The 18316-nt window shown below is 44.0% G+C and overlaps 1 protein-coding gene across 1 annotated transcript; it reads left to right on the plus strand.

Moving 5' to 3' along the window:
* Positions 1-12470: 12470 nt before the first annotated feature.
* On the plus strand, positions 12471-14404 carry LOC112215246 (tetraspanin-10). The gene is made up of 3 exons (XM_042312773.1): positions 12471-12560; positions 12930-13546; positions 13900-14404. Exons 1-3 carry the CDS (start codon positions 12471-12473, stop codon positions 14204-14206), a joined length of 1014 nt encoding a protein of 337 aa, XP_042168707.1. The 3' UTR covers positions 14207-14404.
* The last annotated feature ends 3912 nt before the right edge of the window (positions 14405-18316 follow it).

Below are 18316 nucleotides of genomic sequence, written 5' to 3' on the forward strand. Positions count from 1 at the left end.
AGGATACTTCAACTGGTAAATATCATCCCTTACCCCAGGATACTTCAACTGGTAAATATCATCCCTTACCCCAGGATACTTCAACTGGTAAATATCATCCCTTACATCCCCAGGATACTTCAACTGGTAAATATCATCCCTTACCCCAGGATACTTCAACTGGTAAATATCATCCCTTACCCCAGGATACTTCAACTGGTAAATATCATCCCTTACCCCAGGATACTTCAACTGGTAAATATCATCCCTTACCCCAGGATACTTCAACTGGTAAATATCATCCCTTACCCCAGGATACTTCAACTGGTAAATATCATCCCTTACCCCAGGATACTTCAACTGGTAAATATCATCCCTTACCCCAGGATACTTCAACTGGTAAATCATCCCATCCAACTGGTAAATATCATCCCCAGGATACTTCAACTGGTAAATATCATCCCTTACCCCAGGATACTTCAACTGGTAAATATCATCCCCTTCAACCCCAGGATACTTCAACTGGTAAATATCATCCCTTACCCCAGGATACTTCAACTGGTAAATATCATCCCTTACCCCAGGATACTTCAACTGGTAAATATCATCCCTTACCCCAGGATACTTCAACTGGTAAATATCATCCCTTACCCCAGGATACTTCAACTGGTAAATATCATCCCTTACCCCAGGATACTTCAACTGGTAAATATCATCCCTTACCCCAGGATACTTCAACTGGTAAATATCATCCCTTACCCCAGGATACTTCAACTGGTAAATATCATCCCTTACCCCAGGATACTTCAACTGGTAAATATCATCCCTTACCCCAGGATACTTCAACTGGTAAATATCATCCCTTACCCCAGTATACTTCAACTGGTAACTATCGGGAGAATAAAGAAAAAGGAGCACTCTGTTGCTGGGTAGATCTGATAGATTCATTGATGGGACAAGTAAACAATCGGCTGACGTTTCAGCGTGAATCACCTTCATTAGAGCCTATCTATGATCATCCATATGAATGAGGTGTGAGGCACAGGGAGTCCAGCCCTGGTTCTTCCAACCCTGGCCTGCTTGATCCTGGGCAGTAAAACTATAATCCCTTCCAGAGCCCTGGGTGCAGGGCCAGCTCCAGCAGCTTCCTCAAGCACCTCACTACAGCCCAATCCAACACAGCACCACCCTGACTGGGGAAAGAATGACAGCACAGGACCAAGGTGCCAAGGAGAAGGGGGATATCACACCATCTCTTTCGCTCTCATATTGTTCACTTTACCTTCTCTCCATCTCTCTCTGTCTCTCATCATGCTCCTGTTTGTTGGTGATGGCAAGACATCTCAGTTTAGCTAATGGATATAACAGACTTATACAACTAGGTCTCAGTCCTATACTGGAAAACAATATCCTCCATGTTCTAACTCTGGGGCCCAGGCAGCCTCTGTGTTCTAACTCTGGGGCCCAGGCAGCCTCTGTGTTCTAACTGGGGACCCAGGCAGACTCTGTGTTCTAACTGGGGACCCAGGCAGCTTCTGTATTCTAACTGGGGACCCAGGCAGACTCTGTGTTCTAACTCTGGGACCCACCCAGGCAGCCTCTGTGTTCTAACTGGGGACCCAGGCAGCCTCTGTGTTCTAACTCTGGGACCCAGGCAGCCTCTGTGTTCTAACTCTGGGGCCCAGGCAGCCTCTGTGTTCTAACTCTGGGACCCAGGCAGCCTCTGTGTTCTAACTCTGGGACCCAGGCAGCCTCTGTATTCTAACTGGGGACCCAGGCAGACTCTGTGTTCTAACTCTGGGGCCCAGGCAGCCTCTGTGTTCTAACTCTGGGACCCAGGCAGCCTCTGTATTCTAACTGGGGACCCAGGCAGCCTCTATGTTCTAACTCTGGGACCCAGGCAGCCTCTGTGTTCTAACTCTGGGACCCAGGCAGCCTCTGTGTTCTAACTCTGGGGACCCAGGCAGTCTCTGTGTTCTAACTCTGGGACTCAGGCAGCCTCTGTATTCTAAATGGGGACCCAGGCAGCATCTGTGCTCTCACTCTGGAGGCCCAGGCAACATCTGCACTCTAACTCTGGGGCCCATGCAGCATACGAGAAAACACACAGATCAGCAGAGACCCAGGCCTCTCCTCCTTGGATGGCACCATATTCCCATATTGGACTACATTTGACCAGGGCCCAAAGAAGGGAAATGCCAGATTGAGGCCAGATAGAGAGAAATGGATACCTGTGACTTATGGTGGAGGATTTTCCATAATGCTAGACTAATCCTACACACACAGGAATACACAGTACTACACAGGAAGAGATAGTACTACACAGGAAGAGACAGAAAGGACAGTACTGCACAGGAAGAGACAGGAAGAGACAGTACTGCACAGGAAGAGACAGTACTAAACAGGAAGAGATAGTACTAAACAGGAAGAGACAGGAAGAGACAGTACTATACAGGAAGAGACGGTACTAAACAGGAAGAGACAGGAAGCACAGTACTACACAGGAAGAGACAGTACTGCACAGGAAGAGACAGTACTGCACAGGAAGAGACAGTACTGCACAGGAAGAGACAGTACTGCACAGGAAGAGACAGTACTGCACAGGAAGAGACAGGAATGACAGTACTACACAGGAAGTGACAGTACTACACAGGAAGAGACAGTACTGCACAGGAAGATACAGTACTGCACAGGAAGAGACAGTACTGCACAGGAAGAGACAGTACTGCACAGGAAGAGACAGTACTGCACAGGAAGAGACAGTACTGCACAGGAAGATACAGTACTGCACAGGAAGAGACAGTACTGCACAGGAAGATACAGTACTGCACAGGAAGAGACAGTACTGCACAGGAAGAGACAGTACTACACAGGAAGAGACAGTACTGCACAGGAAGATACAGTACTACACAGGAAGATACAGTACTGCACAGGAAGAGACAGTACTGCACATGAAGTGACAGTACTACACATGAAGTGACAGTAATACACAGGAAGAGATAGTACTACACAGGTAGAGACAGTATTACACAGAAATAAACAGTACTACACTGGAAGGAACAGTACTACATATGAAGAGACAGTAATACACAGGAAGAGACAGTAATACACAGGAAGAGATAGTACTATACAGGAAGAGACAGGAAGAGACAGTACTACACAGGAAAAGATAGTACTATACAGGAAGAGATAGTACTACACAGGAAGAGACAGGAAGAGATAGTACTATACAGGAAGAGAAGGTAATACACATGAAAAGACAGGAAGAGATAGTACTATACAGGAAGAGACAGGAAGAGACAGTACTAAACAGGAAGAGACAGGAAGAGACAGTACTATACAGGAAGAGACGGTAATACACATGAAAAGACAGGAAGAGATACTACACAGGAAGAGACAGGAAGAGACAGTACTATACAGGAAGAGACAGTAGTACTAACAGGAAGAGACAGTACTACACAGGAAAAGACAGGAAGAGAAGTACTATACAGGAAGAGACAGGAAGAGACAGTACTATACAGGAAGAGACGGTAATACACATGAAAAGACAGGAAGAGATAGTACTATACAGGAAGAGACAGTAGTGCAAAGGAAGAGACAGTACTAAACAGGAAGAGACAGGAAGAGACAGTACTATACAGGAAGAGACGGTAATACACATGAAAAGACAGGAAGAGACAGTACTATACAGGAAGAGACAGTAGTGCAAAGGAAGAGACAGTACTATACAGGAAGAGACGGTAATACACATGAAAAGACAGGAAGAGATAGTACTATACAGGAAGAGAGACGGTAACACAGGAAAGAAAAGACAGGAAGAGAAGTAGACAGGAAGAGACAGTACTATACAGGAAGAGACAGTAGTGCAACAGGAAGAGACAGTACTATACAGGAAGAGACAGGAAGAGACAGTACTATACAGGAAGAGACGGTAATACACATGAAAAGACAGGAAGAGATAGTACTATACAGGAAGAGACAGTAGTGCAAAGGAAGAGACAGTACTAAACAGGAAGAGACAGGAAGAGACAGTACTATACAGGAAGAGAAGGTACTACAACAGGAAGAGACAGGAAGAGACAGTACTATACAGGAAGAGACGACAGGAAGTATAGTAAACAGGAAGAGACAGGAAGAGACAGTACTATACAGGAAGAGACGGTAATACACATGAAAAGACAGGAAGAGACAGTACTAAACAGGAAGAGACAGTAGTGCAAAGGAAGAGAAGTACTAAACAGTACTATACAGGAAGAGATAGTACTATACAGGAAGAGACAGGAAGAGATAGTACTATACAGGAAGAGATAGTACTATACAGGAAGAGATAGTACTATACAGGAAGAGATAGTACTATACAGGAAGAGATAGTACTATACAGGAAGAGATAGTACTATACAGGAAGAGACAGTAATACACAGGAAGAGATAGTACTATACAGGAAGAGACAGGAAGAGATAGTACTATACAGGAAGAGATAGTACTATACAGGAAGAGATAGTACTATACAGGAAGAGATAGTACTATACAGGAAGAGATAGTACTATACAGGAAGAGACAGTACTAAACAGGAAGAGACAGGAAGAGATAGTACTATACAGGAAGAGACGGTACTAAACAGGAAGAGACAGGAAGAGACAGTACTATACAGGAAGAGACGGTACTAAACAGGAAGAGACAGGAAGAGACAGTACTATACAGGAAGAGACGGTAATACACATGAAAAGACAGGAAGGACAGTACTATACAGGAAGAGACAGTAGTGCAAAGGAAGAGACAGTACTAAACAGGAAGAGACAGGAAGAGACAGTACTATACAGGAAGAGACAGTACATGAAAAGACAGGAAGAGACAGTACTATACAGGAAGAGACAGGAAGAGACAGTACTATACAGGAAGAGACAGTACTATACAGGAAGAGACAGGAAGTACAGGAAGAGACGGTACTAAACAGGAAGAGACAGGAAGAGACAGTACTATACAGGAAAGAGACAGTACTGAAAAGACAGGAAGAGACAGTACTATACAGGAAGAGACAGTACTAACAGGAAGAGACAGGTACTAAACAGGAAGAGACAGGAAGAGACAGTACTATACAGGAAGAGACAGTAGTGCAAAGGAAGAGACTGTACTAAACAGGAAGAGACAGGAAGAGATAGTACTATACAGGAAGAGACTGTACTAAACAGGAAGAGACAGGAAGAGACACAGGAAGAGAGTACTAAACAGGAAGAGACAGGAAGAGATAGTACTATACAGGAAGAGACAGTAATATACATGAAAAGACAGGAAGAGACAGTACTAAACAGGAAGAGACAGTAGTGCAAAGGAAGAGACTGTACTAAACAGGAAGAGACAGGAAGAGACAGTACTATACAGGAAGAGACGGTAATACACATGAAAAGACAGGAAGGACAGTACTACACAGGAAGAGACAGTAGTGCAAAGGAAGAGACAGTACTAAACAGGAAGAGACAGGAAGAGATAGTACTATACAGGAAGAGACGGTAATACACATGAAAAGACAGGAAGGACAGTACTACACAGGAAGAGACAGTAGTGCAAAGGAAGAGACTGTGCTACACAGGAACACACAAAGGAGCTGATCGTGGACAACAGGAAAAGGCAATCCTAACAGGCCCCCATTAACATCGAAGGGGCCTGTAGTGTAGCAGGTCGAGAGTTTCAAGTTCCCTGGCGTCTACATCACCAACAAACTATCATGGACCAAACACATCAAGACAGTTGTGAAGAAGGCATGACAAAACATTTTCCCCCTCAGGAGACTGAAAACTTTGGCATGGGTCCCCAGATCCTCAAAAAGTTCTACAGCTGCACCATCAAAAGCATCCTGACCGTTTGCATCACCACCTGGTACGGCAACTGCTCGACATCTGACCCATAAGGTGCTACAGAGGGTAATGCGTACGGCCCGGTACATCACTGGGGCCAAGGACCCACTGTATATAATAGGCGGTGTCAGAGGAAAGCCCATAAAATTGTCAGAGACTCCAGTCACCCAAGTTATAGACTGTTCTCTCTGTTACCGCATGGTAAGCAGTACCGGAGCGCCAAGTCTAGGACCAAAAGGCTCCTTAACAGCTTCTACCCACAGCCATAAGACTGCTGAACAATTAATCAAAAGGCCACCTGACTATTCACATTGAAATTTGTTTTGTACACTGCTGCTACTCGCTGTTTATTATCTATGCATAGTCACTTCCCCCCTACCTACATGTAACCTGTACACCCGCACACTGCCTCGTACCGGTACCCCCTGTATATAGCCTCCACACTGCCTCGTACCGGTACCCCCTGTATATAGCCTCCACACTGCCTCGTACCGGTACCCCCTGTATATAGCCTCCCACACTGCCTACCCCCTGTATATAGCCTCCACACTGGTACCCCCTGTATATAGCCTCCACACTGCCTCGTACCGGTACCCCCTGTATATAGCCTCCACACTGCCTACCCCTGTATATAGCCTCCACACTGCCTCGTACCGGTACCCCCTGTATATAGCCTCCACACTGCCTCGTACCGGTACCCCCTGTATATAGCCTCCACACTGGTACCGGTACCCCCTGTATATAGCCTCCACACTGCCTCGTACCGGTACCCCCTGTATATAGCCTCCACACTGCCTCGTACCGGTACCCCCTGTATATAGCCTCCACACTGCCTCGTACCGGTACCCCCTGTATATAGCCTCCACACTGCCTCGTACCGGTACCCCCTGTATATAGCCTCCACACTGCCTCGTACCGGTACCCCCTGTATATAGCCTCCACACTGCCTCGTACCCCCTGGCCTCCACACTGCCTCGTACCCCCCTGTATATAGCCTCCACACTGCCTCGTACCGGTACCCCCTGTATATAGCCTCCACACTGCCTCTACCGGTACCCCCTGTATATAGCCTCCACACTGCCTCGTACCGGTACCCCCTGTACGTTTATAGCCTCCACACTGCCTCGTACCACCCCCTGTATATTTCCACACTTTGTACCCCCTGTATATAGCCTCCACACTGCCTCGTACCAGTACCCCCTGTATATAGTCTCGTTATTGTTATGTTTTTGTGTTACGTTTAATAATGACATTTTTTTGTATTTTTTTCCCCAAATCTTTTTTTCAATATTTGTCTTAACTCTTCTTGAACTGCACTGTTGGTTAAGGGCTTGTAAGTAAGCATTTCGCAGTAAGGTCTACACTGTTGGTTAAGGGCTTGTAAGTCAGCATTTCGCAGTAAGGTCTACACTGTTGGTTAAGGGCTTGTAAGTCAGCATTTCACAGTAAGGTCTACATTTGTTGTTGTTGTATTCGGCGCATGTAATAAATAAAGTTTGATTTGATTTACTACACAGGAAAAGACGTCCTCCTTTGGAGAGAGCATGTTTGTCAGCTACTGTAATCACCAATAGATTAATTCTCCAATATGATATTGTACAGTCCTGTTTGTGTGTTTGTGTGTGTGTGTGTGTGTGTGTGTGTGTGTGTGTGTGTGTGTGTGTGTGTGTGTGTGTGTGTGTGTGTGTGGGAGGGAGGGAGAAGAGTCCATATACTATACTTTAGAAATCCTTTTCCCCTCGTTCCCAAAGGTCCATTATAAAGAATAGACCACTAGATTGTCAGGTGTGTAAATAATTGAACGTTTTGTTTACAGTAAAATCAGGCATTCAAATATGTTGACATCGGAAGCATCTGAAGACTAGACTGATTAAATGGTTCAGGTGTTGATGTTTTGAAATATTGCAAACCCTGCTGAAGAGTTGGACAGAGTAAGGAGACCTGTGGGAGCTGCTAATAGAAATCAGTATGGAGTAATGGAGTTAATGTCCTCTGAAGGAGCACTGAGCTGCATAGTACACACACACACACACACACACACACACACACACACACGGCTTCTGGAGTCAGACAGGTTCCATGCTGAGAAGTGATTAGCTGTTTAACATGTTCATATACAGTTGCTATAACAACACACACCAGTCAGCTAGGTAACATGTTCATATACAGTTGCTATAACAACACACACCAAAGTCAGCTGTTTACCATGTTCATATACAGTTGCTATAACAACACACACCAGTCAGCTATGTAACATGTTCATATACAGTTGATATAACAACACACACCAAAGTTCGCCATTTCGACCACTCTTGATAGCTGTTTGGACCCCTTCGTTCTATGGATGGAAAAGTGTGTGACTGTGGTGGTCTCAGTGGAAACTCTCTGTCATTCACTGGCAAGTTGAGCCCGTGATTCCAGTAGAATAGTTGTCTTAATAGAGCAGAATGAATCTGGTCACTGTAACTCACGTTCACCTCAAATCATTTATTGTCAATTGGAGGGACAATCTGTTCCAGAGAGAGTATAATCTACGAATTTCATGACTCTAGGTGACTGGCCATGAGGAGGAAGGTGTTGACTTGGCCAGCAGTCCCAGAACAGCAGAAAACATTTAATAAGCTGGAAGATCTGCACATATTCCTCTCCTCAGTATATCTCCCTCTCTGCACTGACATACTCTGAACCAAAACAGGATCCAACGCAACAAGAAGATCCAAGGCAAATAGAGGAAGAGAGGACTGGAAATAAATCTACAGGAGACCTGGACCTGAGACCTACCAGCTACCTACTGGGACAAACCTGGACCTGAGACCTACCAGCTACCTACTGGGACAAACCTGGACCTGAGACCTACCAGCTACCTACTGGGATAAACCTGGACCTGAGACCTACCAGCTACCTACTGGGACAAACCTGGACCTGAGACCTACCAGCTACCTACTGGGACAAACCTGGACCTGAGACCTACCAGCTACCTACTGGGACAAACCTGGACCTGAGACCTACCAGCTACCTACTGGGACAAACCTGGACCTGAGACCTACCAGCTACCTACTGGGACAAACCTGGACCTGAGACCTACCACCTACTGGGATAAACCTGGACCTGAGACCTACCAGCTACCTACTGGGACAAACCTGGACCTGAGACCTACCAGCTACCCTGGGACAAACCTGGACCTGAGACCTACCAGCTACCCTGGGATAAACCTGGACCTGAGACCTACCAGCTACCTACTGGGATAAACCTGGACCTGAGACCTACCAGCTACCTACTGGGACAAACCTGGACCTGAGACCTACCAGCTACCTACTGGGACAAACCTGGACCTGAGACCTACCAGCTACCTACTGGGACAAACCTGGACCTGAGACCTACCAGCTACCTACTGGGACAAACCTGGACCTGAGACCTACCAGCTACCTACTGGGACAAACCTGGACCTGAGACCTACCAGCTACCTACTGGGACAAACCTGGACCTGAGGTCTATCAGCTACCTACTGGGACAAACCTGGACCTGAGGTTTACCAGCTACCTACTGGGATAAACCTGGACCTGAGACCTACCAGCTACCTACTGGGATAAACCTGGACCTGAGACCTACCAGCTACCTACTGGGATAAACCTGGACCTGAGACCTACCAGCTACCTACTGGGACAAACCTGGACCTGAGACCTACCAGCTACCTACTGGGACAAACCTGGACCTGAGACCTACCAGCTACCTACTGGGACAAACCTGGACCTGAGACCTACCAGCTAGCAAACTGGGACAAACCTGGACCTGAGGACTGGGACAAACCTGGACCTGAGACCTACCAGCTACCTACTGGGACAAACCTGGACCTGAGACCTAACAGCTACCTACTGGGACAAACCTGGACCTGAGACCTACCATCTACCCACTGGGACAAACCTGGACCTGAGACCTACCAGCTACCTACTGGGACAAACCTGGACCTGAGGTCTACCATCTACCTACTGGGACAAACCTGGACCTGAGGTCTACCAGCTACCTACTGGGACAAACCTGGACCTGAGACCTACCAGCTACCTACTGGGACAAACCTGGACCTGAGACCTACCATCTACCTACTGGGACAAACCTGGACCTGAGGTCTACCATCTACCTACTGGGACAAACCTGGACCTGAGACCTACCAGCTACCTACTGGGACAAACCTGGACCTGAGACCTACCAGCTACCTACTGGGACAAACCTGGCCTTGGAGCCTGGAGGTGTGAACTCTGAGGTGATGGATGACTGGATCTCAGAGATGGACTGCAGCACTTCAAATACAAAGCTACTCCTGATTGTGATATAAACATGCTTCTGAATACATTAAATACATGAATACATTGCAGCCCTAGATTGGTGTTGTGGGATTGACCGTGTTAAAAATGTGTAACCACTGATTGACTGTGTTAAAAATGTGTAACCACTGATTGACCGTGTTAAAAATGTGTAACCACTGATTGACTGTGTTAAAAATGTGTAACCACTGATTGACTGTGTTAAAAATGTGTAACCACTGATTGACCGTGTTAAAAATGTGTAACCACTGATTGACTGTGTTAAAAATGTGTAACCACTGATTGACAATGTTAACAATGTGTTATTACTGATTGACAGTGTTAACAATGTGTAACCACTGACTGACAGTGTTAACAACTGAGATAAAGTATATGTAAATACTGTGTTGTTGACTGACTGATTATTGAAGCAGAACAACAGAATACCTCTGAGCAACTCCTGTGGAGGCCATTTACAGTCACTACAAGCTGTTAGGTTAGGCACTGCTGCCCCCTGCAGGTGATATGAAGGAAGTGTTACTTCAATTGTACTACTGAAACTGATCGCTATCAGTCCTCATACAGGCCAGGTGGAAGTTCATAGACTTCACATACAGCATCATAACAATTACTTTCATACACTCTTATACTCTCTAGATCTCTATTATCCAGACAAGCTATCTTTTGGGACTGAGTCCAATCTGACAGCCTCTGATAGTTTCATGACTTTTGGGGTGGCAGGTAGCCTAGTGGTTAGAGCCAGTAACTGAAGGGTTGCTGGATCGAATCCCCGAGCTGACAAGGTAAAAATCTGTCGTTTTTCCCCTGAACAAGGCAGTTAACCCACTGATATAATTTCTAGAGGATACTTTTTATTATGGGCTGGCATATCTAACCATGCCCAGAGCTTCATAAATGGCACAACACCCACGCACGCACGCACGCACGCACGCACGCACGCACGCACGCACGCACGCACGCACGCACGCACACACACACACACACACACACACACACACACACACACACACACACACACACACACACACACAGGTTTAAGATTGTGACATTTTATAGTTTATATGTTTTATAAGAGATTCGCAATTTCTGCCAAAGTATATTTTAAAAGAGACAAGGTATTAGAGGTATTTTATTGTGTAGAGAGAGAAATAGAGCACATCCCTGACCATACTGTGATAAAATGAAACCTTTCCTCCTCCTTACCCTACAGATCCTTAACGAGCTGGAATTGCTTTTAGTTGTGTCCAGGGGTGGAATTAAAAAAGTTATTCTGGAAACTCAGCACTGTAATATAAATAACCATGGGAACTAAACTAAAACAATATACTAAAAATAATATTTAGTGTCTAAATGGGGCTTTAGGATATTGGTTTCCATGCGTTCCCTCCATTTGCACCCCTGGTTGTGTCTAAAGTTTGCTATTGTTTTCACTTCATTCTTTCTGAATGAATTATATCTACCATAGAGACACTCATTGGCTAAAACACACAACATGCTCACAACATTCTCACAATTCTGTATTATGATGTAATTCCACAGTCTCATCACATGGCTGTTGTGGATCAAAGTGGGATCTGTTCCCTGAGCATCTCTTCTTCCTGTAACACTCAGGAGAAGTTGGCCTGAGTAGACACTGATCTTGGGTCAGTTTGGCATTTTCCCCACTAATGGTGGGTTAGGATTGGGGAGGGTAAGCTGCTCTTAGATCTGTACCTAATGGAAACTTCATCCTGGAGTGTAACAGTCATTGAGGCGTGATCTGATTACTTCTTAATCGCCTGCACTGTGACTCTCACATGATGCTGCTAGAATCCCTGGGAGCCCTGGACTATATTCATTAGGAACCAAACAAAAGCAACGGTCCAAAACAGGGAGTGTTCTACATGAATTTGACCAATAAGAAACTCTCGTTCTGTTACAAGTTATTTTGCTACAGTGTAGATGAATGAATACACTCTTCTGTCTGCTGGAGCTCTGAGCTAACTACACACCCACCACACCACACTGCATAGAGCTGTGTTGATCTGGCTTCCACCACCTCAACTCTCTCCCTTTCCCCTCAGACAGTCTCCTCTCCTCTAGTCTCGTAAACTGACCGGAAGACGGGGAGAACCGCCTCTCACACACTGATTAGCTGAGGACAAGGGGAGAATCGTCCATCACACATTGATTCGTTGAGAGGACAGAGGAAGAATAGTTTCTGAGAGGACAGGAGAATAATATTTTCTGAAAGAACAAGGGAGGAATAGTTTCTGAGAGGACAGGAGAAGAATAGTTTCTGAGAGGACAGAGGGAGAACCGTTTCCTGGCAGCTAGGAAGATGAGGAGATTGCAGTCCATGAGATGGTTTAGTTTTCCCTGGTTGAGGAGAGAGACCTCACAGACTGAGACCAGCCCACTCATACCAAAGGTACAGTAACTGTATGTCTGTCTGACAACCTGTATGCTGTTAGTTATGTACTCACTGTACATACAATTGAATAGAGTTTACAGTCCCCTCAACGTTGCAAAAGCATAGACAAATAATTGAATAAAAGGACTTGCAACTTCTAACCCTGTCAATTTGACTGGTAAAGTCATGCATACACTCCAATGGCTACCAGTCCACCCATTATGCAATTCTTGACTTGGATGGGGAGACCCATTCTATAGATTCTAATTCTATGGTTGCAAGTAGGCTAAACCTAAAGACAACGACCACTACAGACTGAACTTGATGAGTTGTTTTTGCCTCAGTGAAATCTCATTGTTTATTGTCTGTCCTGTTTCCTCTTTGAAGACAGACACAGATAGAGAGCTGTCAGGAGTCCTCCAGGGGACTGACGAGAGCAGCACAGAAGAACAGGCTCCAGAACCAGGACCGAATGATGGACCTGGGAACCAGGGTAGAACCAGGGAGGTAAAACCCAGAACCAGTAGCAGGCCCTTCTCCCTGAGAGACTGCCTTCTCAAGTACCTCCTGTTCTTCAGCAACCTCCTCTTCACAGTGCTAGGCCTGGTGGTCCTGGCCCTGGGACTGTGGGGCCTCATCAACAAGGAATCCTTCGCTCAGGAGAAAATAGGACAGATCAGCACCGACCCCATGCTGGTGTTTGTGGTGCTGGGCTTGGTGCTGTCTACCCTCTGCCTGTCAGGCTGTGTGGGGGCTCTGAGAGAGAACTGCTGCCTGCTCCAGGTCTTCTCAGCCACCGTGCTGGTCCTGGTAGCAGCCCAGGTCCTAGCGGCCATTGTGGCCTACAGCTTCCAGGGACAGATAGAGGGATACCTGAGGTCAGGTATGCTGGCTGCCATGGTACGTTACCAGGATGACCTGGACCTGAGGTTCATCACAGATGAAATCCAGATAGGACTGCAGTGCTGCGGGGCCGACAACTACAGAGACTGGGAGGTCAACATGTGAGTGAGATGTGACTGACCAGACCATTGACATGATGACTTGATGGACATGATGGACATGGTCCATTGACTGACACACAGCCTTGTGAACTGATGTCTGTCAATGTGGGTTGTTACTATCATTTTACTATCATTTTGATAGTTTTGTTAGTTTTGAGCAGGTCTCTCTTGTAAAATAGAGTTCATCTCAGAGAATAACATGTATGAACAAAGATAAAATAAAATGTATAAAATATAAATCTGTCAAAGATGATATGTTACATAACTAGGGTTATTGCTTTTATGTCACATAACATTATCCAAGGAGCCAAGTGAATTGCTTCTCCCCTCCTATCTCTCCTCCTTCATCCCAGGTACTATAACTGCTCTGCCCCGGGGGTGCTGTCCTGTGGGGTCCCTGCTACCTGCTGTGTGGACCCCCTGGAGAACGGCACGGTGTGGAACTCTCAGTGTGGAGTAGGATCCCAGCAGCTGGATGAGTTCTCTGCTCAGAGCGTCATCTTCCTGGGGGGCTGTCTGGGGGGCATGTCCCGCTGGATAGAGCAGCACACAGGCCTGATAGGATCCGTGGGTATCGTCCTACTGGGGGTTCAGATCATCACTCTGTTCATCACCACACGACTGATGGATAACATCCAGTGCAGTAAAGCTACAAGTTAATAAGACCTAGTGGAGTAAAGCTACAACATAATAACATCTAGTGGAGTAAAGCTACATGATAACATCTAGTGGAATAAAGCTACAAGATAATAACATCTAGTGGAGTAAAGCTACAAGATAATAACATCTAGTGGAGTAAAGCTGCAAGATAATAACATCTAGTGGAGTAAAGCTACAAGATAACATATAGTGGAGTAAATGCTACAAGATAACATATAGTGCTACAAGATAACATATAGTGGAGTAATGCTACAAGATAACATATAGTGGAGTAATGCTACAAGATAACATATAGTGGAGTAATGCTACAAGATAACATCTAGTGGAGGAAATCTACAAGATAACATATAGTGGAGTAATACAAGATAACATCTAGTGGAGGAAATCTACAAGATAACATATAGTGGAGTAATGCTACAAGATAACATCTAGTGGAGGAAAGCTACAAGTTAATAACATCTAGTGGAGGAAAGCTACAAGATAACATCTAGTGGAGTAAAGCTACAAGATAATAAGACCTAGTGGAGGAAAGCTACAAGATAACATCTAGTGGAGTAATGCTACAAGATAACATCTAGTGGAGTAAAGCTACAAGTTAATAAGACCTAGTGGAGGAAAGCTACAAGATAATAACATCTAATGCTAAAGCTACAAGATAACATCTAGTGGAGGAAATCTACAAGATAACATCTAGTGGAGTAAGCTGCAAGATAACATCTAGTGGATAAAGCTACAAGATAACTAGTGGAGTAATGCTACAAGATAACATCTAAAGCTACAAGATAACATCTGGAGTGGAGGCTACAAGAAAGCTACAAGATAACATAGTGGAGAAATGCTACAAGATAACATATAGTGGAAATGCTACAAGATCTACAAGATAACATATAGTGGGAAATCTACAAGATAACATATAGTGGAGTAATGCTACAAGATATCATCTAGTGGAGGAAATCTACAAGATAACATATAGTGCTACAAGATAACATCTAGTGGAGGAAATCTACAAGATAATAACATCTAGTGGAGCTACAAGATAATAACATCTAGTGGAGGAAATCTACAAGATAACATATAGTGGAGTAATGCTACAAGATAACATCTAGTGGAGGAAAGCTACAAGATAATAACATCTAGTGGAGTAAAGCTACAAGATAACATATAGTGGAGTAATGCTACAAGATAACATCTAGTGGAGTAATGCTACAAGATAACATATAGTGGAGTAATGCTACAAGATAACATATAGTGGAGTAAAGCTACAAGATAACATCTAGTGGAGTAAAGCTACAAGATAACATATAGTGGAGTAATGCTACAAGATAACATATAGTGGCTACAAGATAACATAATGCTACAAGATAACATCTAGTGGCTACAAGATAACATATAGATAACATGCTACAAGATAACATATAGTAAAGCTACAAGATAACATCTAGTGGAGTAAAGCTACAAGATAACATCTAGTGGAGGAAAGCTACAAGATAACAAGATAACATCTAGTGGAGAAAAGCTACAAGATAAAAGGAAAGCTACAAGATAATCAAGTGGAGTAAAGCTACATCTAGTGGAGTAAAGCTGGAGTAAAGCTAAAGATAACATATAGTGGAGTAATGCTACAAGATGGAAAGCTACAAGATAACAAGTGGAGTAAAGCTGGAGTAAAGCTACAGATAGATAAAAACAAGATAATAACATCTAGTGGAGTGGAGTAAAGCTACAAGATAACATCAAGTGGAGTAAAGCTACAAGATAACATATAGTGGAGTAATGCTACAAGATAACATCAAGTGGAGTAAAGCTACAAGATAAAAACATCTAGTGGAATAAAGCTACAAGATAATAACATCTAGTGGAATAAAGCTACAAGATAACATCTAGTGGAGTAAAGCTACAAGATAATAACATCTAGTGGAGGAAAGCTACAAGTTAACATCAAGTGGAGTAAAGCTACAAGATAATAACATCTAGTGGAGTAAAGCTACAAGATAATAACATCTAGTGGAGTAAAGCTACAAGATAATAACATCGAGTGGAGTAAAGCTACAAGATAATAACATTGAGTGGAGTAAAGCTACAAGATAATAACATTGAGTGGAGTAAAGCTACAAGATAATAACATCCAGTGGATTAAAGCTAAAAGATAATCACATATAGTGGAGTAAAGCTACATGATAACATCCATGATGCTAGCTGGACTCGTATTATCACTATGGACAAAAACTGTAACCATGGAACTTTATTATGATTATTACACAGTAAATGGCCTGGCTATCGTGTTAGTGGAACACTACAATGTATTGGCTAGTGTGTTAGTGGAACACTACAATGTATTGGCTAGTGTGTTAGTGGAACACTACAATGTATTGGCTAGTGTGTTAGTGGAACACTACAATGTATTGGCTAGTGTGTTAGTGGAACACTACAATGTATTGGCTAGTGTGTTAGTGGAACACTACAATGTATTGGCTAGTGTGTTAGTGGAACACTACAATGTATTGGTTATGTATTGGCTGTGTGTTGTAATAGTGCAATACAATGAGCAGTGTATTCAGTTAGTGGAACACTACAATGTAGAACACTACAATGATTCAGTTAGTGAGTGGAACACTACAATGTATTCTAGTGTGTTAGTGGAACACTACAATGTATTGGCTAGTGTGTTAGTGGAACATGAAATTCCATACCTAGTGTGTTAGGACTATGTATTGGCTAGTGTGTTTGGAAACAAGTTGAATCTATTTAACATGTTGGTCCCTTGTTGTATTATTGTTAAAGACAGGAAGCTGTAATAGTCTAGAATGTGTCTGCCAACAGAGAGATCTTATCAGTACCAAGACCATCCATCCCTGGAATATCATCTCCAAACCTGAGGAACACAATCAACATCACTTTGTTATTATAGAACATTATTAGGACAACCAGATCATCAACTGTAAACTATCTAAATGTTGTCACTGTTGAGGTTGTATGGCTGAACATGAATTGTATCACACTGTATGTTCGAATCATTACTCTAATCATTATTTCTCCACCAGTGGTGGCTAGTGGGCAGAGATATCAGAGGATCAGCTCATTGTAATCAACTACATTTCAGCCATTAGAATAGGCCTGTACTCCTATATCTTCACCCAGCATCCTCCTCTGTTCTCTACCCACAAAAGCATTGAGTACCACCGAATTACCTTGTATAGAAATCAAATGAAAAGTGCTGAAGTCAGGTCTAGTGGTAACACTGCTGACTGGAATAGTGCTGGAGTCAGGTCTAGTGGTAACACTGCTGACTAGAATAGTGCTGAAGTCAGGTCGATTGGTAACACTGCTGACTAGAATAGTGCTGGAGTCAGGTCTATTGGTAACACTGCTGACTAGAATAGTGCTGGAGTCAGGTCTATTGGTAACACTGCTGACTAGAGTAGTGCTGAAGTCAGGTCTATTGGTAACACTGCTGACTGGAATAGTGCTGGAGTCAGGTCTATTGGTAACATTGCTGACTAGAATAGTGCTGGAGTCAGGTCTATTGGTAACACTGCTGACTAGAGTAGTGCTGGAGTCAGGTCTATTGGTAACACTGCTGACTAGAGTAGTGCTGGAGTCAGGTCTAGTGGTAACACTGCTGACTAGAGTAGTGCTGAAGTCAGGTCTAGTGGTAACACTGCTGACTAAAATAGTGCTGGAGTCAGGTCGAGTGGTAACACTGCTGACTAGAATAGTGCTGGAGTCAGGTCTAGTGGTAACACTGCTGACTGGAATAGTGCTGGAGTTAGATCTATTGGTAACACTGCTGACTCCAGATCACACACAGACCCACTGGAAATGTGGTTACTAATCCTGCCTCACCCCCTACTCTCTGTCTCCCTCTCCAACTTACCACTGTAACTGACCTTAAACAATACAATATAAAAAAACATATATGTAAAATCTATAAATAGATCAGAGATAAAATTAGAAATACATTTGGAAATGTTTAGAAATCTTTCTTTTAGAACTAAATCAAATGAATAGTGACTCATCCAATGACCCCCCTCTTTATGGGCTTGCTTTTAAACTGTAGAGTATAGCTGTCACGCCCTGACCTTAGAGAGCCGTTTTGTTTCTCTATTTGGT

The sequence above is a fragment of the Oncorhynchus tshawytscha genome, unplaced genomic scaffold (assembly GCF_018296145.1).
Source record: "Oncorhynchus tshawytscha isolate Ot180627B unplaced genomic scaffold, Otsh_v2.0 Un_contig_2107_pilon_pilon, whole genome shotgun sequence".
Classification (NCBI taxonomy): Eukaryota; Metazoa; Chordata; class Actinopteri; order Salmoniformes; family Salmonidae; genus Oncorhynchus; species Oncorhynchus tshawytscha.

Excerpts from the sequence above, each read along its gene's own strand:
- LOC112215246 (XM_042312773.1), top strand. The coding sequence starts at position 12,471 with ATGAGGAGATTGCAGTCCATGAGATGGTTTAGTTTTCCCTGGTTGAGG. Across the intron at positions 12,561-12,929 it reads CCAGCCCACTCATACCAAAG|ACAGACACAGATAGAGAGCT; the intron begins GTACAGTAACTG and ends TCCTCTTTGAAG. Across the intron at positions 13,547-13,899 it reads AGAGACTGGGAGGTCAACAT|GTACTATAACTGCTCTGCCC; the intron begins GTGAGTGAGATG and ends CCTTCATCCCAG.